The sequence below is a fragment of the Stegodyphus dumicola genome, chromosome 3 (assembly GCF_044657685.1).
Source record: "Stegodyphus dumicola isolate Sdum_Otavi_A_Nest chromosome 3, ASM4465768v1".
In the NCBI taxonomy this organism is placed as follows: domain Eukaryota; kingdom Metazoa; phylum Arthropoda; class Arachnida; order Araneae; family Eresidae; genus Stegodyphus; species Stegodyphus dumicola.
This window is the reverse complement of record NC_140770.1, coordinates 34,405,095-34,431,503: the sequence shown is the minus strand read 5'-3', so window position 1 is coordinate 34,431,503 and position 26,409 is coordinate 34,405,095. Positions and strand designations below refer to the sequence as shown.

The following is a 26,409-nucleotide window of genomic DNA, read 5'->3' as shown; positions in this document are numbered from 1 at the left end:
GTTAATTTCCATTTTTGTGTTTCAGGTAAGCAATGAAAAGAAAGATTTTAGAATAAAATTTTACATTATAAATGAGTGAATAATTTGCAGCAATTTTTACAGTGAAAACATTTAAGGTAACCATGCTACTTTATATCACATACATGCAAATTATTTTACTTTTGCAATTTCATCAGAAGAATTATATTTAAATGAAAATATCATGGATAATCAGAAAAAAAGTCAAAACTCACATTTTACTGAAATGTTTTGCTTTAAATTTAATTACATTGTTAGACCTGCAATGGTTATTCAATCAGGCTTTAAAAAATTCTTTTTGGTATGCATAAAAATGCATTACATGTGTTAGAAGTAAAACAGTGGGTGGAAAACTAAAAGCTGTAACCTAACTGCATTTGCAGCTGGTAATAGTAATTTTGATTGTCGTATATTTCGACATGTTATGAAGAGATTAAATTATTGTGAAAAACACTGAGTAACTGGATGAATAGATTCTGGATATAAAAATCAGGCGGATATATATTCAGAGTGCTAGTTATATACCCAAATTGTCTTCTTGAGATTGTGGAAACAGTTTTAAGTAGATGGAGAATGTTTTAGAGCTGAGTTAAAACAAAGGCATCCATGGGCTGCAACCACACTGGAAGACAGTTTCATACTTTCAAGGGGCCCACCAGCGGCCGAGCGGTAAAGTCGCTGAACACTGGTAGTTCGGTCCGAGGTTCGAATCCCGTGAACGGACTGGCTGCATGGGTGTTTTCGTGGTTTTCCCCATGTGTAACGTGTATACGAGCCAGAAAAAATTATTCCCTTAGAAAGTCCTCCACGAAGGCATCCCTCCCCTTAGGCAGATAGCCCTAGTGTGCTTTGCCATAATTAAATACACCACACACCACACCATACTTTCAAGAGTGAAACGAAACAGGCAAATAAGAGGCTATTAACGGGCCACAACCACTTTGGAGAACTGTTTTATGGCTTTAGCAGTACAGCAAAACAGGAGGATGACAGCACAACAGATTTCTTGCAAGTTTCTTACATCAGCAGAGACGATACTACATACTATAAGATACTATAAGAAGCTTCTATGAAATAATGTCCTTGATTGATGTTCCTCTTTATTTAGCCGCAAAATGTATCATTTAAAATGACATAGAGATAATCATAATTCCAATTCTATGTAGAGTTGAGTTCTGTTTATGGATGACTTCACATTTCACCTGAAGAACAATTCTAGAGGCAAAATTAACTGGAGAACTCAAGATAAGACATACCACTAGCAACAGTCTAAGAGATAACACCTAAATTAATAATAAATCGATGTATTATCTTACCCGTGTAAAACTGCACAGTAAGCATTGGAAACTGTCCAAGTTTCTCATATGCCACTTGCTGTTTGCTTGTCATGTTTACTGCGCAGCCGCAGCAACAGGTAAAGGCTTTCTATGTGCCCTATTTTGAGGTGTCCAGATCTGTGGCTTCGGTGCAGTGTGAGTTTCATGCACGTTTGCGGAGCAGTGTTCGGCGAGAAAGTGGTCGGCCCATTTTCCTTCGAACAGAAAATTGTGATCGGTGAGTCATATCTAGATATGTTGAAAGCCTGGTTGTTACCCTAATTGAACACCAATCATTTTGCCAGTGGACGGTGCTCCGCCCCATTTTCGCAGGAATGTACGAGAGCTTCTTAATCGTGTTCTTCAGCAACGCTGGACTGAACATGCTTGCAAGAGCAGATAATAACCTTCTTCCCTGGCTACCCCGTTTGCCGGACTATGCGATTTCTTTCTTTGGGGGTTTATTAAAGACCGACTCTATATACCCCCAATGCTCGTGTCCCTTGAGGAAGTTTGTGGTCGGATAAAGCATGCACTGCAGATCTTGAAGGCGAACATGCTATAGCGAGCATGAAAAGCATTTGATTAACGAGTAGATGTGTGACGTGTGACTAAAAGTGCTGAATGTTGAAGAATTGTAATTAATGCGACAAAAACTCGGACAGTTGCCGCTGTTTATGCTGTTAGTCTTGCCCATATAACACACATCGATTTATTATTAATTTTTAAAACCGCACCGTTCATTTATAAACACGCTGTAAATCTACAGATTTTTAGCATGATTTAAAATGGGAAAATGTCAATCGGCTGTTCAAACTCGCACATCTTTCAGAGTGATTCTTTAAATAAATTGAAATCTAGTGAATAGATATGGACTTTAACAACACAGACTGAGATGATTACCTCATTTTCACAAATTTCACTTTATTAAAAGGATTTCTTTTTAATCTTGGTTTGGAATATTCTTGATAGATATTAGTTTTCATTTTCATATACACAAAATTGTGACTCAGAAGCAAAAGAAAGGTATTTGCTTTTTTTTTTTAAATACACAAGGTAAAAAATCAAAGTTGTAATGGAAATAAGAAGTGTCCATAATTCCTAAATTTTCACATAAAGCTGATTTTAAAATATGATTATAAAAATGAAACAATACACATGAGCAGAAATATATTATTTAAAAAAGATAAAATCCATTACAAAGCATATAAAATTAGAGGCAACTGTTATACATCATTCCTTAACTAAACAAGCCCACCAACAGCTCACTTCAGCTGACTTGCAAGACAATTAAATACATATCTGGATTTAAATCCCGGGGAATGGATTTTTTTCATGGTTTTTCCCATATACAACATGAATGTAAGCCAGTTTCACTTAGAAAGTTCTCCATAGAAGCATTTACCTCCTTACACATTTAGACCCAGTGTGTTTGCCATAATCCAAATAATTCAGTCCAATCCAACACGCAATTACACAGCAAATAGTATCCTTTTGACATTGTACGGAAATTGCATATTTTTCAAATGACAATTTCTTGATGAAATAAGACAAAAATTCCTTTTGCACATACAAAGCCGTCCACTTTTCATGTTTCATTACTGAGAAATACTTCCTGGGGAAGACAAATATGATATTTTACATCAGATCTATTCAGTTTTCCGGTTAATGTGAATAATGTGTTTCTATTCAATTCTCCACGTAATATTTATATTAAACCTATTCAGTTTATGTAAGACTTTTGATAACAAATATAAACAAAAGGCTTTAAGATGAGCTGAAACTTTCATTTATTTAATATTTTTACAAAATATTCCTTTATATTATATAATTTCTGATCTGATAACTTTCATTTCATTTATTTATTTTATTTCATTAACATTTCATTTAATTAACACTTCATTTTCATTTATTTACTTCATAAATAGATTTAAAAATTGAATTCATAATTGCAGTTTATTGCTACTCTGAAGACAATGCTAATTTTGACTAAAACTGCATTTATTCTTGTTTTTATCTTTTTTACAACTAAACATTTACAATTTTACACCGCATAAAACGTATTTATAGAATTACATATCATTTAATGGTGAAACACCTGAGGGTTATCAACCTAAACGTAACAATTTCACAAAGATATATATGTTTGTGGAAGACATTCTAATGAAAGCTACCGTGCGTTTTATATCACACGCGGGGAAAAGGATTTAAGCCACTGTAAACGAAATCTAGAGAGCAAATTAAAAATGTTTTGTAGCCTTAATAAATATATGCACAAGAGATAATAATAATATTTTGGTTTATCTTTCTTCAGCGTATATTGGTATTAAAAGTTCTTGCTTCAACCTCATACCACATATGATTAATTCAAATAAACATCTTTTAATGATAATATAAAAAACTGCATAAAAAATTTTATAAAAATTAACAAATTTCCCTGAATAACTAGTCTGTAATCTCATTTTTACATAATGAATTTTCAAAATAAATATCAAGATGATTTATTGAAGAAGAAGAAACATAGCTATGAATGCAAATATAAATTATCTAATCGTAATCCTTCAATAAAGTTTTACAGAAGAACATAACAACTCATATATAATATAACAAACTAATATTATATATATTAATTAATATTATATATATTATATATATTAATATTGTTAAATATATATATATATATATATATATATATATATATTTAACGAAAAAAGTAATTTCAGTTACCAAAGAGGTCAAAGTATTATATTCATCCTATTTGATTGTGCTTCTTATAGAAAAACTTCATATCAAGTTTCATATATACAAGACTCTTTACTTGAAAACACTCTAAAACTAGATAGGTATTTTATAATTGCAGCCATATTGTATTCTAATATGGTGTATAACTAAATTTGCTATGTTGAAGTTTTAGCGGAGCAACAGTTTTTTAGCAACTTTTTAGCATGCGTACTAAAATTTATCTTCTTATATATATGTACATACTTGATTATGTATATATATAAGAAAAGATGTTTCTAATATGGCGCAAGTAAACCTTATACTGAAAAATGAAACTCACCTCTCCTACAGTTGTGATCAGGTTTAAGGAAACAAATAACTTTATTATAGCATGCACACAATCCTTTCACATCAGCGTCAAATGGCATAACAGTAGTACCACAAATGAGAATTCTGTCTTCATTGCCAATTCCTTTTATGAATTTTAGTAATTCTTTTTTCAGACGAATTGCTTCAGCCTTGTGTATATACATAAAATTACACGCTCGTTTAAACATTAAAAAACGATAAATAAAAGAAGGAAAATTTTAATTATGTAACAGTTATAAATAAGAATGATGCCATATGAAAATAAAGAATATAAATTCAAATAAATGGTTTTGCAAAACTTGATTTTTTTTTAATAAATTAACAAACTCCTTAAATTTGGATAGATTTCTAAAAATACATACACACATCCAGGTTACAGAAATTATGATAAGTTTTTAATTATACTGGATATATTTTATAAATGAATTTCATAAGCTCCAATAATGAAAAACATGGAATCCAGCATAAATTATATAGTAAATTTAAAAGAAACTAGTTTACAGGAATAATTTCTGCCACGGTAGATCAAATCTACTTTAAAATATTATTTAACATTCTATTTAGATTAGTTCATTTCAAATTATTTCTAGTTCTAAATATTTTGGTATAAGAAGAATTTATCTATGTAAATGGATTTAAATTAATTTTAATCATAAACCTGATTAATTTCATTCTATTCTAGTTCAAACACAAACTGCAATGATTTAATTATTTTAAAAACAAAAACAAAAAAGTCTAATCTAGAAACATGAAACTTATGTGCAATGAATAATAAATCTTTCCTAAGTATATTATAATTCAACAAGAATACTTTAAGCTTTAATTTTTTTTAATGCAAATAGCTTTAATATATTTTTTCATGCAATGAACTGATTATGTGCTATAAAACTGAAATTATCTAAATTAATTACTCTTCATTTTGCACAATTAAATATTTCTAAACTTTCTGCTGTAGTGTAATAGTAATTAATTCATTTACATATATACAGTGCTTTAACTAGCAAAAACCATCCATCATATACAAGCATATCTGAACATAACAGCCCTAATGTGTAAGCTTTAGCAAAAGATACGACTTCAATCATACAGTTAATAAAACATTATTAAAACATTTGTAACAAATAATTATATGAAATAATTGATTTTAATACGAAAAATAATTTTTTTCAGGCACATCTATTAAATATTACAAACTGACGTTTAAAAAAAGGGTATTTTAACTTTGTATTTCAAAAATTGGAAAACAATAATTTAACTTAGAAAAACAATAATCAAAATTATTAATTAATTATAAATTATTTTATAAAAGTCAGTGATCACTAATGAAAAGTACATGCAAAACATAAATATTACTCATTACATATTTTACCAATACATTAAATAACTCAATATATTTTAAATAACTCAATATAATTAAATTTTTAATGATAAAAATTGTATAATTCTTTTTCCTTGTGTAAGACTTCCTTAATGCATAATTTCCTCTGAGATATAGTTTCACATATTTAATATAAAACAATGCTATACATTAGCTTAGCTATTATTCTGATTATTCTGTCATGAACTAGGCACTTCAGGTTACTTTCGCCTTCCTTGCCCGCAACCATGGTAAAGGTAGATGGCCGAGTTCCCTAGTTGTTGTTTTTTACCCTTACTCCATCTCCGTTTAGCATATTTCGCGTTGTGAAAAGCATATGAATGAAGTCCGACTTAAGCCATAATTCTCAAATAAGTCGGAGAAAATAAGTGCGGTGCGGTTATTTCACATGCGTTACGATGAGGAAGGGTGAAAAGATTTAAGGGGACTCATACACCTTAAAACCCATAAGATGTTCGAATAGGTGACTGTTGCAAGAATTGGAATAACTTATTTATTTTAAAAGCAATTACTACCAACTTTTTACAGCTCACTACATAATATAGCTGCTTTCTGAAATAGTAATCAGAAAGTTTGTGTTGCCACAAATATTTTTATATTTTAATCCGCTTTGTGACAACATTTTTCGTCGTGTTTCCAACTTGCGCGCACAGTTTAAAACATTCTGTTTTGTAATTTAATTCCATATTTAATATATAGCTTTTATAACATTTGGAAACTACTGTGAACCTAAAATTCTAAAAATTTCATGTTGAATTTTTATTTTATTTTGAGTTGAGTTTTTAAAATGTATTTTATTAAAAAAATGTGTAATGTTTTCATCCATAAAATTTTTCAACATTAAAATATTCATCAGATTGTTAGTTCAGTTAGAAAGTAGTGCCCATATAAAGAACTCCATCAAATTTCAAGTATGTACCATGAGCCATTTTTAAAATATCATGCGCGCAAAGTAGAAACATGGCGAAATATTTTGTCACAAAGAGGATTAAATTACAAAAATATTTGTGGCAACACAAACTTTTTGGTTACTAGTTTCCAAAGCAGCTATATTATGTAGTCAGCTGTAAAAAGTTGGAAGTAATTGCTTTTAAAATAAATAAAATATCGCAATTCTTGCAAGAGTCACATATTCGAAGATCATGAGGGGTTTAAGGTGTATGAGTCCCCTTAATGTAACAGAAGAAAAGGGGTGAGCTTTGGAAATGAAGTTCACGACTTAATTATGAAATCTCTAAGAAGGATTCCAATTTTTGCTCATTTTAGTGCAAAGGGCTATTTATATATTAGAGATAAAACTAGCCAGAGAATATTACAAAAATTGAAAGGACCAACATGCTTTTGCATCCCATGCGCCTATTTCACACTCAAAATTGTTTTAGAAAGTGATGTATCTATTTTGATATTTATCGTTTTTTGTTTACTTTAAAATAAATCTTCTGATTAGCTTAATTTATCACTTTATGATCACATTATAAGGTATTTCTCTCGCCTTCTTAGTATGCCTTCGTGGTGCATGCCTTCGGCGCCTATTCGAGAGGTCTGTGGTTCAAGTCCCGGAGAGGGCATTGCTCATTTTTCATGAGTCATGCTTCAAAATCACCTAATGTCTCTACAATGGTGCCTGAACAGGGACAAAAGTGGTGGACGATGATTCTCCATCGCCAGGATTTGGCGATTGGGTTCCCTAATCCCCAGTCTCCGTATGTAAGGTATTTCTCCCGCTTCTTAGCATTCCTTCCTGGTGTAATGGTCAGCACACTCGGCGCATATTCGAGAGGTCCGAGGTTCAAGTCCCGGCGAGGGCATTGCTCATTCTTCGATTTCCCTGCGTACAAAAATCCTAATGTCTGTACAGTGGCGCGCGAACTGAAAAGGTGGTGGATAATGATTCTTCAGCAACAGGATTTGGCGAATTTAGGAGGAGGAGGAGGAGGAGGAAAGGCAAATTCTCTCGCAATTTCAACGCTCTCTTCAACTCAAGATGCAAAAATGCAGCTTGACAGTATATAAACTGTATCATTACGAATGTTTTGTTTGTTGATGTGGCCAACTGTTAGCTTAACGGGAAGTAGAAGCATTTATACAACTTCTTAAAAATCAGCGCATATATGTGCACAGATGCAGTTTAAAGGGACTGCTGGATGAGATTGATGCTGTTTTGTGTATTTTACAAACACATTGAAAACTATGACCTCTGATAAATTGTTAAAGATGTTACGAAGTTGTATGTGGGTGACACTTTTGTGCTATTTGAATTCTTAATCTTAACATAATGCTTCAGTTTTAATAGGATTAAAAAAACTTTTGAACCTCTCTATAAAGAATCCCCAGGTTTTACAAATGAATCTTTTGGTCCCACCCAGTTTCTTAGACACTTAATGATATTTTATACCGCTGTGATACGTCTCCAAACGCATGAAAATTGGATAGAGGAAACTGTATGGATTAATTTCGTTTGAAATGTTCCTCGTTTTTTATAGTTTTGACAGAATTTGTGCAAGCTTTAACCAGAAAATTACCAACCCTTAAAATAATCTAGGATTTTTCTTTTATATCCACTCCTACTTTTCTCTGTGCTCTAAGAGAAGGTTCTTCAAGAGAAGTATGAACCCAGTTAGAGAACGAAGACGCAATAAACATTTATAACAGCATGAAATGATATACGCGACCACTGAGCTAAAAACTGTGAATATTTAATTCAACTACCAGGCAGGGCTCTATTCAACACTGATGCCGCAATGAAAATTTCGCAATTCAGGGAAAGAGGAAGTGGTAAACCTAATGAACTCCGGGGTCTATCGTTAACGTATCTTTTCCGGAACAAAATTTTGGTTCTTATTGGTTTGTTTTTGTTCGACTATAAATGCTTTGCAAGCTTGCCCTTCAGATGAGAGTTTTGCATTCTTTAGGTGTTTTGCAAGACATCATATTCTTTATAAAGATTACCGAAGCTCTGAATTGCGACCAGATATACCTTGCATTTTCCCTGGGCATAAGACAAGACATATTGGTGACGGTAATTTTTCATTTTTTCCCCCCCATAAGAACGAAACTCACTGAATCTTTGATCAAATTCTCAGCGCTCTACTTCTGTGCCAAAAATTCATCCGCATGGCGAGCTGTAAATTCATTGAAGTAAAATGTAAACTATCTTTCTGGGAAATGTCAAGTTTTTCAATATTTTATCAGCTTTTTTTTTTTTTTTTTTTTTTTTTAATTCTTTTATTCACAGTCATAGCAGAGGCCACGAAAGATCCGCCGATCCTGTCCGCCCAAGTTACCTACAAGCAGTGGCGTAGCTAGGGTGGGGCAAGGAGGGACAGCTGCCCCAGGGCGCAGCATCCAGGGGGCGCCAAACTGATGTTATGAAATTTTAGAATGAAATGCATTCCATTCTTGGCACACAGAAAGGGGCGCAAAATCTTCAGTTGTCTCCGAGCGCTGAAAACCCTAGCTACGCTTTTGTCGACAAGAGGCCAAGCGGAGAAAACAGTTCAGAGAGGGAATTCAACAGACTACGAAGCAGGCTGGGGAATCAGAGTCCTCCCAGCGACAAAGAAAAATCAAGAAAGACCAAAACTGGGCCATAAAGGGAGACTGCCGAACAAACCAGAATGTAAAACACGGCCTAGGAGACTGCTTCGCTTACACGAAACAAGGATATATCCAACCTGGGACAAGTTTCTAGCCAAGCGGATGGGTCATCATCAAGGGAAAAAAATATACCATATAATTCCGTAGTATAACGCATACCCTTTTCTAAACTGAAAGAAACATGTAAACTAAGATTCTAAACTAAGATTCTTCCCAGGCTTTCAAACAATGGTATACTGAAGTAACAAGAGTTAAGGGGAACGGGATCTGTGTAGATGAAATGCTTGAGGGAAAAACAAATTTTGCAAAGAGGTGGTTTATATTCATTGCAGGTGGGCAGAAGAATGTTTTTTAAGGGTTTCGAGAAAGGGGGACATAATTTAGAAAAGGCTGTTACTAATTTTAAGAATGCACATCTGACCTGAAAAAATTCGCGTAGTCATTTGATGTCGTGATTTTGAAGTGAATATCGAAAGCTTTAGTAAATCTCATTTGCTTTACTTAAAATACAGTTGATCTAGTATTCTTTTTAGTAGTGGATATATCTCCTGCCAAAAGAAACAAACATAGTGCTGATTTCAAATGCAAAATCATTCAATTTGTAAACGAAAATGGAAATCGTGCTACAAGCAAGGACGTTTGGTGTTGGTGAAAGCTCCAACACCAAACGTCCTTGCTGTAGCACGGCTGGAAGACAAGTTGATGGCTGGAAGACAAATGAAATCACACTAATTAATTTACCAAAGAATAAATGTGTTTTGCGTAAAGGAGTAACAAAATGGCTTATTCTAGAAGAAAATATTGTGAACTTGATCCTAGAAAATCTCAAGAATGTATTAATTGTAACAAGAAACAGCGTAAGTTTATTTGCTTTATAAGGTATTTTCTCCTTCCGTTCCTCATGCCTTCGTGATATAACTAGAAGCCCACTCGACGCGTATTCGGGAGTTCCGGAGTTTGAGCCCTGGTGGGCACTGCAGAATTTTCACGTCTCCAGCATCAAAAACACCTAATGACTCTGCAGCCTTAAAGTGATGGGGAAAGATTGCAAAGGAATTATAAACTTTAAACCAACTTTGAGTAGGTGTAGTCAATTTATAGCACGGAATAATTTAGTTCTGTACCAAAAAACAAAAGGCTTCCGCGAAAGATTTGGACAACAAACGAATAAGTTTACAGAAGTATGTTATTGATCTAAGAAGGAAAAAAAAATATTTACTGTCACTTGGAAATATGGATGAAACTCCAGTAATGTTTCATATGATAGGAAACAAAATAATTCATGTGAAAGAAACAAAAACTGTTCTCAACTAATCAACAGGTAACTAAAAATCTCACCTCCCCATAGTGTTTTCTTGCTTAGCGGACGGTACAATGTTAAAACCCATGGTTATTTTTAAAAGAAAGACGATGCCGAAATGTAATGTAAGTTGGTGTTTTCATTCATACTCACGAGAAAGGACGGATGGACGAAAACGGCATGAAACTGCGGATATTAAATATTTGGCAAAAGCGTCCTGTTCCCTTAAAGAAGTCTTTTAGTTCGAGACATGTTTAGATCCCATCTAACGGATAATACGAAGATATTGTTGAAAGAGCGTAAAACAGGCATGGATGTTATTCCAGGCGGATTAACGCCATTAATTCAGCTTTTAGATGTATGTGTCAATAAAACATACAAAGAAAATTTAAAACACTAGTGGAATACGTGGATACTAGAAGGTGAATAAACATTTACCAAAGGAGGCCAAATGCGTTATGCTAGTCTAAAAATAGTATATGAGTGGATAATAAAATCACGAAATGAAATTAAACTCAATATAATTCAAAAGTCATTTAAACATTCAAAAGTCATTATGTAGTATGTATAACAATCTAGATGGAATGAAGATAATTATTTATTTATGGATGAGAGTAAAAGTGGTGATAAAAATGGAACAGAATTCGATGGTGTGCCTGAAGATATAACGAAAGATGAATATGTAACGTATATTATATATATATGTAATATATATGTAACGAACATTAAAACGTATGTAGGTTCTTCAATTTTTCCGTTAATAGAATAATTCTATTTTGTAATGCACATTTCACACAATTTGGCTCAAAATAGCTGTGCTCGGAGAAGTAGTGCCACTTTTGACAGTTGTGGCACTATGGTATTTTCGAAATATATTTCTCCTCCGTGACTGCATACGATTTTTAACGCTGTAAATCGACGGAAAAATATTCAAGAACTGTTTTCTGTTTAGTTACTACGAAGACTTCCACTGCCCAGATATCAATTGAGTCAATTAAAGTAAAATAAGTAGTGGATTTTGTTCTGATATCAGATCACAAAGCTAATATGGAAATTCAGAGGGAAAAAATTAAAATCTGAATAAATATAAATAGGAATAATAAATTTTTCCATTGCTTTCTACAAACAGTTCTTAAAACAATTACTAGTAACTTAAGTTTCCTGAAGGTAAACATTAAAATGCATGAAATGTGATGGACACATGAATTTCATGCACTTGTAATGGAACCATCTGAAAGTATACATCTATAATTCAGACGTTATTCATCAAACTGGATGCAGCGTGCATGCTTCCTGCCCTTCTCCAGAAATTCATAAACATTAGGATCAAGAAAAAATTTTAATTCTCTTGTTTTCAGTCCCTTCTCCCAGCAGAACCTGCTACAATCTCTCTCACAAACCTCAAATCACAAAAACCATATAAACAGTCAAGAATATCCTCTATAACTCCAGCCAATTAAGAATCTGTATTCTAGGCACAGTATTCCCTCAGTAATTTTAATCTTCCATTTGGTTTACAAGAAATTATTAGATGATTTTAGGATCCCGAACTAATTGATTCAGGCCCTGCTCCTAACAGAGAACTCATTAACATTGAATTTATCTCCTAAAAATTTTTAATTCTATGATTCAAATTGAGACCACTCAAGACTATCATATCAAGACCTCAATTTGAATTTAAGTATTCATTTCTCAAAACTCTGTTTTTCTTTTTTGTTTGTTTGTTTGTTTGTAAGGTTAAGTCTCAGAAGCAGTGCCTTTTTTAAATTTGTGTATAAACTACCCTCTTCACAGAAGTTCACATCATGGCTGTTCCATTGCAGTTAATAATTTGTTAAAACCTGTTTTAGCATTTAGTAGCTGCGTGAGTCACTTACATACTCGTAAGAGATCAAGGTTTAAGAGGCATATATACTATTTTTTGAAGAAAAAAGGCATACCAGATTACCACTCAAAATACATATTCAATGTTTCTTTTTAAAGAAACACAACCTAAAAAATATAATGTTGCCTCATTTTAAGAGTTCATTAACTAAAACATACAGCATTTATAAAAAAAACTATAATTCAAATCAAATGAAAAATAGTTATAATGATAAAATAAATTGCCGAATAATTTATTACAATTATCACTTTGTGAGAGAAAAATTTAACAACATATATAACTTACCAAGATGCTGGAAGCTGCTTGTTTCTTCCAAAAATAATTCTCAGCATCCTTTATATATATAACAGTGGGCTGGGCAAGTCTTCCAACTTTAGAAATTAAATGCATTAGCATGTCTAGACCATCTTTACCAGGATATTTTCCATTAATGTTTTCTGCGGATAAATCCATTAATGTAGCTCCAGTTTCATTACAAATAGCATAAATTAAAGATTTTTTTCCTACACCATGTGGACCAGCAAATAAAATAGACTTCACATATGCTCCTTTAGAATGTATGCCTGGTGATCCTAAATAAATATTAAAGTATTATTTTAAAAATATCAGAATTACAAAATAAAAAATAAAAACTCTCATACAAAAGTATTTAAAAAACATAATAAAAGTAAATGGACAAAATGGCATCTAGAAGCCTGGTTGCTATTAATACTCTCTGTCCAATAATATGAAGCCTGGTATAAATTTCACAGTAAAATGCCAGGGTATATTTTTGTCAAAACAACTTTTCTCTTCTTTTCTTCAAAAATATACAATACAAAATAAGTTTTATATCCAAACTGAAACTATATAAATCAGAACTATTTATAATGTTATGAATATCAATGTTAATTTTACAGTAAAATAATTAGTTCAGGAAATAATGCACAAAACCACCTATTGCAAGCACTTTATGTAATATATATCATAATAACAATTAATACTTAATTTTTTGTAACATCATGGAAATATATCAATACTGAGAATTCAATGAGCAATGCAGTGTAAGAAAAGCTTTGTAAGTCTATTAAATGTAAGTTAGTAATGATGTGTATATTTTCATAAATGGTAAATGAAACCATTAAATATTGTTCATCTACTGTTATATTATTTCAGAAAAATGGAAAATCATATTCTGATAAATTGAAAAATAAGTCAAGAAACCAAAGAGGCAAGTCAGGAATTGGATGCCCCAAGTACTTGGTAGGTGACTGGAGATAGGTTTTAACAAATGTCTAAGCAGCGATCACGCGAAGTCGAAATATTCCGGCATCGTGGCGTTTGAGCTTTGGCCTGCCGCTCCATAAACTATTCCAATGCGCTTTATCGGATTAAGAGTGTTGAGTCGCCAGAACATTAATTGGAAATCATCCGTATACTTCTCGAACTACTGCATCACAATTCGAGCCTTATGACATGGTGCGTTGTCCTGCTGGAAGATTCCATTTCCAGTTGAGAAGACAGACGCCATGTAAAGATGCAACTGATCCGACGTTATGTTCAGATAGTCCGCAGCTTTATTGATCTGTTCTAGCACTACTGAGTCTCACAGCCGCCCATAAGAAAGTGCCGCAAAGCGTAATACCGCCACCACCAACCTGTGTATGACCTGCTGTACGGGGGGCAAGCAGCATTTCTCTTGGAAGACGACGTACCCTGAGACGACCATCGACATGATGAATGAGAAATAGTGATTCATCGGACCAGGTAACTTTATATATGGTCCAGTCTCGATATTCCCGGATAGTAGGAGTAGTTGACAATGACGCTTGATCAACAGAGGCACACAGTGGGATGTCTGCTGTGCAGTCTCATATCCAACAGTGTCCGCTGAACTGTGTAATCCGAAACGCTTGCAGTTGGTCCCGAATTGTACTGGGCTGTCAGCCGAGCCACTGTCTGGCGTCAATTTTGCTGTACGAAGTGAGACAGTCTCCGACGTCCTTTTCCTTTGTAAACATCCAACACATTGGCGTCTACTACTGGTTTTACCTTCATTTATCCACTTTGCATAAATACTAGCAATGACAGATCGTGAACAACTTACCAGTCATGCAGTTTCGGAGATACTCGTTCTGAGTCTTCGGACCATCACAATTTGCCCTCTATCAACCTCACTTAGATCAACACCCTTTCGCATCATTCGCAAAATGATTCCAAATACAAAGATGATTCTTTATCTTCTCCAGCAGCAGTTAAATACCATTCCCACTAAATCACGTGCACTCCACGTCATCCAGATGAGTTCATTGAAATATGTGAGGATGGTCATTGACGGTTGGCTCGTCGAGTATATTTCGATGTTAGAACTTTGAAGTCTCAAAAAGGAATATAATATTACCACAATAAAATCAAAAGTGGAACAATTCTACAAGGAACAATTCAACTACTGGCTTTTGTCGATGACAGTGATATCATTGGAGGATCTAAACTGGTCGTTGCTGAGGCATTTGTATCGCTTCAATATGCAGTAGGGAAGAGAGGTCTAACCATTAATGAGGATAAGACAAAATTTATGATGGTAACAAATAAAACCATGGACCTATCCCCTTTAAAGATAAACAGTTTTACTTTTGAGACTGTTAGACAATTTAAATATCTGGGCATAATGAGTGCAAGCTGCACAAACATTAAAATTTAAATTCAAAACAGGAAATCTATGGGCAACAGATGTTTTTATGGACTTAAAAACTAACTTAAATCCAAATTAATCAGCATGAAAACCAAAATAAGTTGCCGCTCAGATGGTATAGTGGTTACAGGAGCCTAAATGCGCTACCGAAGAGAACGGGTTCGAATCTCGGAGAAGGCATGGATGTTTGTATAGTGGCTTGTGGCATAGAGGCACTCTAAATATTTGGCAAGTCGAATGTCCTCTCGTGTGGTTTGATGGAACGAGAGAGAGGCGGGAGATCCTCGGATTACCCCTCGGGGTGCTCTCCCTCAAAACTGAGGTGGAAGTAGAAGTTCAACCTCCTTGAGGCTCTGGCAACCATTCTTCCATGAAATTCATGGACAAGACAACATCAACAACCAAAATAAGTTTATATAAGACTAATAAGACCTGTGGCCCTGTATGGAGGTGAATGCTGTATGAAAGCGTAGCAAGATAGAGGAAGCTCTACTGTTGATATTTGAAAGAAAAATTCTAAGGAAGATTTTTGGACTTATGAGACAAAATGAACTGTGAGAATATTATACTACCATGAAATCTATAAGGAAATAATAAAATATAAGGAATCGAAATTTGAAAAACAATTGCGTCACCACAATGTATTGTCATCCACAAACAGTTCTGCATTTGATAGCTTATCAGCAAATAGTTTAAAAATTGAAGATAAAATTTTGACAATAGAGACAAACACCATGAGCTTATAATGAAAACGTCTTACCCATGGGTAAAACACAAAATTCATTTATAACCCTCCTGATGTCCAATAGGCATGGCATAGGATCTCTTTCGGGATCATACTCCCAGTCCTTAACATATCCCACATAATTATAATCACCAATAAAATCGGATAAATTGAATTTTGGATAATTAATGATGACCTTTTCTTTGATAAGCTCTTCCAAAAGAGATTCAAAACTCCTAATAAATAGAAAAAAAAAGCTTTAATCATCATTAATCAATAATTAATAATTCAAATTAACATTTTAAATAATAAGTACAGGATGTTCATTTTATACACCGGAAAATGATGTTTTAAGTAATATGAGACAGGGGGAAAAACTGAATGAATTTTATTTAGCACTTCAAAAATTTTGTATTAATATGCTTCAACATAAGTGCCATTAGTTGCTCGGAGAATACCAAGTGTGTTATCAGTTTCCCTTTAGACTTTACTAAGCATTTGTGGAATCACAATAGCTGTTTCTGTGGTAATTCGACTTTTTGATTCATCGGTGCTGTGAATCTTTGCAGCATAAACGTGTTTCTTCAAATATTACCCAAAAAGAAATCTAGTGATGTGAAGTCCAGAGAACGGGGTGGCCATGAAATTGGTCTATCTCAGCCAAAGCAACGATTTTGGAATGTTTCAATAAGGAAATGATGCACACGTATAACCCAATGACAGGGGTATGATTTTCTGGAGAAAATGATCATTATTACAGATATGATCAAGAATGGCTAGAGAAAATTCCATACAAATGACTCAAGCATTAGGTTTGATTTGCTGACGAATCTCCATTTATACGCAGTCAGCTTATTCGTTTATGAATAACATTATGGACAGTCGACCTTGAAATTTCTGTTTGCAGACTGGCATGACGAATGGATTTACTGGGTCTGCACACAAATATATCTCGAATGGCGGAAGTATTTTCATTTCTGACGCTTAACTTTTTCTGACCTATCTGAACCTCCTTTACGCAAAACATGTCCGGTTCCTCGACACTGTTTTAACCATCTTTTAATTGATTGTTCCGTTGATGGGGGTTTATGAAATTCATGCCCAAATCGCCTTGAAAACAATCAGTTATAGGAGATTTCGGTTTCCCATAACGCACATTGGCTTTTTCACTGCATGACGTCCTTTTGTCTGTAAACAAACAAGTTCCCTATTGTCATTCTAAAAACGTTTTCTATTGTCATTCTAAAAAAAAGTAGAACAAATGAAATTCCTTGAACTAAAGATTTTATCGATATAAATTATTTTCGGTTACTTCATAAAAATACATTTCAATTTAATTTTGTTTTCTGATGATTAATATGGATACCCTGTATACCAGTATTTCTCTTTAAATTCCGATACCAAATGCTATTTTCTAACAATGATTTCAAGTTTTGTCATTTAAAATTGAAACACCAAGCTAATAAAGCATAGAACTTAAACTTTTGGAGAAATACGTAATAAGAAAACTGCTACATAATGTAAACATGTTTTTCAGCACCAAATTTGAAGATGCAACATTTTTAAATACAGTGGTTTAATCAGTCTTTAGTTAAATATTATTAAGTCAACATTAACAGAAATTATTCAAGATAAAATTTATATAAGCATCATTATCTCATTGCATTTCGTAGGTAATGAATATCTTTTATCTTTCCCTTGTTATACATAGTGTGATCAATCATCATATGTTGTGAAACTCCACAATATATGATGTTTGTTGCAGTGAAGAATAAACAAAACTTGCTTCATTTTGTGTTATAATATGGAAAAAACCTCTAAAAATTAGAAACTATACTAGAGGTTCGTTGATTAATTAATTGCAATAAAGTGCTCATATTATCAGCGGATGGGTACGAAAGTCAGCATGCAAGACATTCTGAATGAAACTACTGTTTCTTCGAAAATATGACCTTGTCTTACATTAATTTCTACTGCAAGAGACACGCTACGCTTATTTTCAGGGCATGCCTTATTTTTCACGCAATATAATTAACATTTGTTCAGGTTCAAGAAACACATTCCTTTAGGTCCAAGAAATACATTTATTCAAGTTCAAACATTCAAAAAATGAACAAAATCATTTATTCTAATACAGCTATATCGTCTACTTCTGGCTCCAAATCACGAATTCCAGGCTGAATTTTTTGCGACTTCATTTTCTCTTAAGACCATTGGCCCTAGCCCCTTACGTTGAGTAATAGAACTCTCCTCAAACGAGTTTTTTTGTCCATGTAGCCTGCTCGTAGGGCATCGGCAACACAGTTGCCCGTTATTTTAATCCTATGTATTCTTCACCCAAGTAAGGACTTCTTGCACTTCACAAAGTTTCCTCATTGATTTGTCTTCATTATATTTTCAATGTAGTTATTGAATCCTGTGCTCAAAATGGTTTGTTTATCGCAATATCAAGAATTTAGAGATATGCAGTCACTCCTGCGGGAATCATTATTTGACCAATTCTTTCTCAAAGGCAGTTCTTCAGTAGTTTAGCCTGGTGAGTGTTCACAGAATCCCACACTAGCATATCTATTGGCCCTCTTGCAAAACAAGTGGTAGAAATAAATCGACCCATTTCTTATTGCTACTTGGGTGCACCAAAGTTTTTCAATCTCAAAAACATAAATACCTGAGATTCGATTTTCTCTTTCTTGCCATTAGAGATGATTAAAGGGGGAGGGTTTCTTTCCATCGAGAAGAATGGCTAAAATAAGTGTAATGGGTGCACTTTCGTAACCAGTGGAAGGAATGTGTATCGCAAAGGCAGTCCTCTTATCGATTGTAGTTCGAGACCCTTTGCCCATAAACATTGCCTTTTCATCCATAGAAATCATGCTGTTACTTAGAAAAGTCAATGCCATCAACGAAGCAGTTGACTGCAAGTACATGTTTAATCACTTCGCTATCTTCCAATTTGAACGATGTTGACGATCTTCTTAGAGACAATTCATACCGATGAAGGAAGCCATCCATCCACCCAGTGTTGTGATACTTTGAATTCGTCTGGCGATATGTCTAGCTGTGGTGTCGTTGCAAGGGCAAATTAATCTCAATAAAGCTTGAATATTAGCCCTGCGAACAAGCAAACGCTTGTTCTGTCAGCAAATGCATTCAGAGATGATGTGGTCCATTCAGGAAATAATGGTTGCCGACCTGATCCACACTTAACGCTTCTTGGTATTTTCCCCGTCGATTTGTTGACTAAGGTTATTGTAACTGATCCCCAGTTTTAGACCATTCGTAGATCCAACTTCTTCTCTTTGTAGAAGGCTGTAAGATTTCTAATAGTCTTTTACAATTCCTTTCTTGTATTCAACGGATTAGCTCTTTCTTTTTGCAATCATTTTACCTGAGCATCAAAATTTTTTAACCTTTAAATTTATCATTAAATAAAGTGCTGAACGTGCGTTGCTAAAGAGACGTAGATTGAATATAGAAGATTCCAATTTGTAGCAAATTTGCATATTTGTTGCATCTGAATTTGGTCATTCGGCATTCGGCAATACGGCGCCTCTGTGACTGATGATCTTATTTAAGGTTATTTTAGGAATAGGGCTTATTTTACCCTGAAAAAATCATGCTAGGGTTTATTTTTTGCTTTGGTCTTTTTGGGAAATACGCTAGCTTATATTTATGTTAGCTACGGGGAAAATTCTATGCAGCTAGTACTTGAATTTATTGCTTTTTCTAATGGAAAAGAAAAATTAAACATGTTGCGAAAGAGTACGATAAACATCATAGAGTCTATTCGAGTTTACGAAATAAACATGTGATAATTGACTTATTGGCAGAAAATAAACCTACACGAATTTTAATAAGATGATAGTAAATTCTTAGGTCTTAAATTTTTTGGTACACAGAAATTTGGGTTTTACTTTTGGAAATTTAAAACATGAAAATCAATGTTTTTACATATTACCTGATTAAAACTTACCTACATTATATTTTTGGTAAATTACACCGTACTACACAAAATTTGTTTCATACAAGTGCTTATTCTTTATTAATTTGAAAGTGAGTGAATATTAAGTGTTTGGCAACATAAGAGTAACATGCCAATATGCACAACGAGTCATTTGAAAAGACTGGAACATGAAAATACGCAGAAAATAATCATCCGATACATTAAAAAAGGGTAATTTTAACCAGGGTTTCTAAATACTGCCCCTGAACCTTACCATGCAGAGGGAGGAGGTTGCAGGTACTCAAAACAAGCACAGAAACATGGAAAATCAGCGTATACAGAATAAAAGAATACCCTACTGTGGAGCTATACGGTACACTTCAGCCCACTTACGTTACTGATCAAAGTACATGAGAAATAGATTTCTTACCAACACAGCTGAAAATATCGATCATTTCAAGCTGTAAAATTTCTAGAAGTTATTCTGAATCCTTAAAATAAGAGTACAGTCAAAAGTCGTTAATTCGGACAACCATAATCCAGAATGATCTATAATCCGGACCTCAAAGCTAAAAACTTTCTGGGCATGCGCCGCGTTGACACATGCGCATAGGCGTTTACGCGTGCGCGTAAGACCTTTTACGTATGCGCAAGCGCAGAATACGTTTTCGCGTGCGCGTTTTATGTATAACAGACGGTATAAATTAAAATTATCTCATTATCTATTTCAGTTAATGTTGATGATTGCGTTGTTCCTTAATCTTCGAATTGGATCCGGCTTATTATTTTTTGCAGACTGTAAGAGCAATTTTATAAAAGTAAACTGGAACTTTCGATTATGTCAAACAGAATTTCCGATTCTGGAGCTCCCAAAGGATCATACAAAACGAAAGTATGTTTCGATGTCCATCAAACAAAAAGTGGAATTGCTGCAAAAGATGGATAAAGACATGAAGAATGTGATAGAGAGGTTAGTAAAAACGAAAAAATTTCGATTGACAAGTTAGTCGGTATTCTCGGCACAGCAATTAACGGGACTTGAACAGCGGAACTTTGTAAATGAACAAGAAATTATGTCTGTTTATAGAATTAAAGAGAAAGTATTATCACATAAAACGAAGCAACTTAAACAACTTACATTGAAAGAAATGTTTAATAAAGTAAACAAATAAATATTAAGCTTTTTTTTTTTTTTGTAAATTTTGATACTCTTTAGATCATAATTGTTCTTTATTTCATAAATTACGGTTTCATATTTTTAATTTTAGAATTTCTGCATGCCTCTTACGAGATTTAAACTGATGATCTATAATCCGGAAAAATCGATAATTCGGAATCGCCGAAGTACCGAGAGTCCGGATTAACGACTTTTGACTGTAATCTCTTTAATATTTTAATAAAGCCGAATCTGAAAGTTTCGTAGCAATTTTTTTCTGAACATTTTGAAGATAAATAAACCATCATTAAGAATACACGCAGCATACACGGCTCTGCTCGAGTAACATGATTGATCCATGTTCAATAAATGAACTGTGTACAAATAAGAACAATCGTAAATAAAGAATATGTATCCTATCCACCGATTGAGTCAAATCATATACAAGGGATATGAAATACTGCATAAAATATAACATGAATTTTGATGTAACTTCTAAACAAAAGTAAATCTTAGAAAATAAACCGCATAATCATGTTCAGAAGATGAAATTTAGTAAGAAAATTTAGTAACTTTAGTTTTTTTAATTATGCTTAATTTTCAAAATATGAGCATCATATTGCTTATAGTTTTAAAAGTGTTATACGAATTTTGCTGTAACTTCTAAACAAGAGGGGATCATAGAATATAAAGTGTATTTCCATACTCAGGGTATTAAATTTAGTCAGAAGAAATGTCTCATCCCTATAACAGGAAAAAAAAAAAAAAATGTAGAACAGTGTTATAAAAACATTATGTTGAAGTAAATAATACTGGTATTTTCAGTTTGTGCATGTTATTTCATGAAACTGTGTTTTTAGAACCAAACAATATATTATTATAATAAATACCAGCATACAATACATTCACAATAATGAAATTTTACAAACAGAAGACACATTAAATTCTAATTTGAAATAGACTCTGTTTTCAATTAAAGAAATACTAATCTACCAAAGTTATATGAGGTAATATACCTAACTGCTGAAATAAACAAAAATTTGCAGTGCTTCGTAGTGCACAATTTTAGTAAATGTGATATCATAAAATTTAAATCAATACCATGCTTTGAAAGAAAAATTTTCCAGTGTTATCAAATATGAAACATAGTAACTAGAAATTATTTTTTAATATTTTGCTTGCAAATGAATTATTTATTTATGATATAAATAATTTCAGAAAATAAATACTTTCCATATTAAAATTTTATTTTATAATATCCATGATTTCAGATAATGTTAATTTTATTTTACTTCATTAATAGATTACAAGAATTAAGGTAAAATAGCATCTGTAGAATATTATCCACTGCATGCTTAAAAGTGATAGAAAAAGATTATTTCATGTAATTTTTTTTAAATCCATTTCACTTAAAAAAATTTGCAAAGAAAAGGTGAAAAATTATGGTTAGAAAAATTAGAGTTATAAATTGATGTTTAGTGAAAAATTTAGGCACATGAATTTAAACAAAAATATTTTTCTCTTGAAATGTGCAGTTACCGTATCAACACTTGGAAAATAATTAATTTTTCTATCAAAAAGCATATGATATACATGAAAGAAGCACACTATAAATATTGTCAGATATTTATTGCACTGCAATGAAAATACGTTTAGATTAGTAAGATTTGACGAAATTTTAAAATCTATACTTCTATTACATTTAAAATTTTCATTCTTAAAAGAAAAGTTAATTCATGTTAAATCAAAAAGTGGGAAAATTTACATCATATAAAATATACTATAGTATATTTTAGATAAATATAAATATAGCAAACGTAGAGAAACTGCTTAGGACTTTCACAACAGTGACAAATTTAAGTTCCTGTTCTTAATAAAAAATATCCTCACCTATTTGGAGTCAAGTCTTTTTCTTTTTTACCTTTTCCCTTTCCTTTTCCTTTTTCTTTTTTCCCTCCCTTTTTCATGCTTTTTTTTCCTTTTTTACCCAAGTCTTTCTCAGAGGCCTTTAATTATATTAAATAAAATATTCATAGAAAAATATCAAAATTATAAGTATTTAAATATGCTTAGAACTTTAGTTAACTATTTCAAATTAATTATAATGCAACAAATGAAGAATAAAAATATAAATAATTAATATGAATTAATATTATTTTGAATTTAAGCCATGCTTTTGATACTGAATCTAAGCCAAACTACATATTCAAATTTTTTAAGATTCAGGTCCAACTTAAATGCAAAGTGAATATTTTAACACCTTTATAACTGAATAAATTAGGTAGATTATTATAGTTATATAAATAACTATTCAAAAAAATTGAAAATGCTTTTTTTTCAATCAATACTTATTATAAAATCATTTAAATTCTTCATTTTTTTCAACTTTCCAATTTTGAATTCCTTCTGGGCTTAAAATCTAGGATGGCTATTATTAAATATTTTTTTAATTTTCCAATTTTAAAATCCTATCACAGCTTAAATTTGAAGTCATACAGTATTAAAACAATAATAATAAAATAGCAAATTCTCATACATAAATGAAGTGTAAATTGAAAAGAATTTAATTTTAAATCAGATGATGCAATAAGGACTCGATGCAAAATTTTTCAGACATTAAAGTATAACAAAAAATATAATTCAGTATAATTTCTGGTATGGTTACTACCTTAATGGGAAATTAATGTTTTGTTAGTTGCATTTGAAGTCATTTTAGGTAGCTTTTATTATATTAATTAAACACATATTAAGTTACTAAAGTTACTGAAAAAAATATTTTAAAAAATCAGCTTCATAGAGTAATAAATATATATGTACTTCTGTTAGGCGGCTGAGTTCTTCTCTCATAATTTTATCTGTATGCAGTCTAACAGATAATTCCATCTCTAGAATTGCTTCTTTCTTCAACATTTCTTCATCATATTTATCATAAATATCCACAGGTTCTTTTTCAGCCCAAACTCCTATCAATCATTGTAAAATTGCTCTCTGAATAATAAAGGTATCTAATATGAAAATAGAATTTCTTCTAATTATTTAAGGTATAAATTTAAAATAAACAGTTAATGGGAAAATCTTGAGAAACAATACAAATAAAAGTTTACAAGAAAAGAAAACAAAAACTAATTATAGATCTATTCAGGATTATTAAGAACAATGGTAATCATTCTCTATGGAACTCTTATGGTAATCATTTCCCCAAAAAGAACAATAAACAGGCTTATCTGAAAATGACTATGTCATATTTTGACATTATTCTTGAAGCTAACTACTCCTTAATTTAAATGATATTTCCTCAAATATGCATTTAATGATGAAAAAAATGCCTAATTTTCTTATAAAAAATAAAATATTTAATATCTAGGGGTTTCCAGTGGGTTCAATGAAATACCAAAGGGAATCAATGATGGAGTCAAATAGAGATCGAGAGCCGAACATGCACTGGCAACTGATTGGCATAATCAAGATTCCATTAAGTACAAAAATGATTTATTAATAAAACTGATAATTAATTATTTATTGATATAAAACCTTTTTTCCCTTTTTTCACATGAGGCACACAGCTCTCATGTGCTTTGTCAAATTTAACTACTATAATCTTACTGACGTATTTTCAATGCGTTTTTAATTATTACCTTCCTGATGATGGTAGGAGTCTTCCAAAAATCAATTATGGTTTTATAGGTTCCCTGGGTTAAAAAAATATCAAGACCGCAGACTGACATTATTTCAGAAAATTAAGATATTTTTCCCTAAGTTTTATTTATTTTGCTACATTATTTACTACTTATCATTGTAATTAATTTATCATATTATTAATATAATGACCTTAATAACTGATGCATTGCATTACAACTTTAATATTTTCCTTTAGGAAACTGCACGGGCCTTCAATAAAACAAAAGCTGTATACAGAATTACTAATTACCATTACCAAATCTCACAGATGACCTCCTTTATAGAAATTTAATATTGTTTTGAAGTACGTGATTATCTTAGGGTTCACTACATTAATATCTGTTTTAAAAGTCCTTGTTATCATGTTAAATTTATTTTTTGGATATTTGTTTAAAATTTAAAATGACTTAAACATACTATTGTATTCAGCAATGAGTTCAAGTAAGTCTGGGATATATTTTGATGCCTTCTGGCAATATGCGATTGATTCTCCCTAAAACAGGAAATGAGCGAAAATGTAGTATCATATTTTTAGAAAACTAATTAAAACAATTAATTACATGAAAATAATACTTACATCTTCTTTTTTGTCAACATCTTTTTTCTTATTCTCAATAATTTTGTCTTTCCCAGTACTTTCATTTTTCATCTAAATATGTTTAAAATAGAATACCTCATGCATGATATATATTTTATATAATATATTAATCAGTTATAGACAAAAAAGTAAGAAATTTAGAATCTAATTCACGAAGACATGAAGAAATGAAATCAAACCAGTAAAACTCCAAAATTTTGTGATACTTTTAATATATATATGTGCTTGTGTGTGTGTATTAATTAAGAGCAAATATTTTCATACAATATTAAAATGATATTCTATTTTTTTTTGAAAAAATAAACTTTTTAAAATTTTTCTGGTGATAACAAAAAGAATCCCAGTATTACATGTGCTAACAGTATTGATGATATGAATACAGTCTGAAAAAGCTTTAATCAGCTTCTTAAAAGGGTGGTATGTATTTTATCTGTTCAATTTCTAATGGCAAGATAAAGATTGTAAAATTTTGATTTGCCCATCAATTGGAAAAGTTTACATACTCAATTCATACAGAAACATTAGGAAATTTACCATGTAAAATTCTTATAAATGCTTCTTGCCCATGTTAATGCATTGTTGCAAGCAGGGCTGTGGAGTCGGTAGGGAAAATGACCGACTCCGCCTCCTTCATATATATGTAAACATATACATATGGGTACAGCTTATTTCTTTTAATATAAAAGAAGTAATAGATGCTACAGAAAAAAATTGATGCATAGCAAATTTTTTATATTAATTAGCATTTATTATGAAATGGAAAAACTGGCATTATCAATTTTTAAGGAACAGTAAAACTTCGGCGAGATCTTTGTTGGAGAACCATAGATCCGATTTGATAAACTTCAGAACTGAGAAGAGTCTTTCTACACTGACTTGAGTAGGAAGAAGAGCTGTTACTGTTAGGGCTACTCACTTTAACTTTTCAGGATAGATTTTTATAATTTATAAAAGAAGTGTCTTGCAAGAGCAATCATATTTATCTATTTCTTCAAAGGCCGTGTATAAATCTTGTTTGTATTTTTCATTTTTATATCTAAAGGCTCTATTTATTT

General features: G+C 32.1%; 1 protein-coding gene across 2 annotated transcripts in view; it reads right to left on the bottom strand.

Moving 5' to 3' along the window:
• LOC118186397 (dynein regulatory complex subunit 11-like) overlaps positions 1–26,409 on the bottom strand; it is an 84,874-nt gene that overhangs the window by 16,896 nt on the left and 41,569 nt on the right. For both annotated transcript variants that reach the window (XM_085812753.1, XM_085812754.1), the window contains 7 exons: positions 25,334–25,405; positions 25,174–25,249; positions 23,896–24,041; positions 22,969–23,084; positions 16,016–16,215; positions 12,870–13,156; positions 4,396–4,573 (listed from right to left, as the gene is read on the bottom strand). In XM_085812753.1, the coding sequence (XP_085668879.1) occupies positions 4,396–4,573; positions 12,870–13,156; positions 16,016–16,215; positions 22,969–23,084; positions 23,896–24,041; positions 25,174–25,249; positions 25,334–25,405 (1,075 nt within the window). The remainder of the gene's footprint in view (positions 1–4,395; positions 4,574–12,869; positions 13,157–16,015; positions 16,216–22,968; positions 23,085–23,895; positions 24,042–25,173; positions 25,250–25,333; positions 25,406–26,409) is intronic.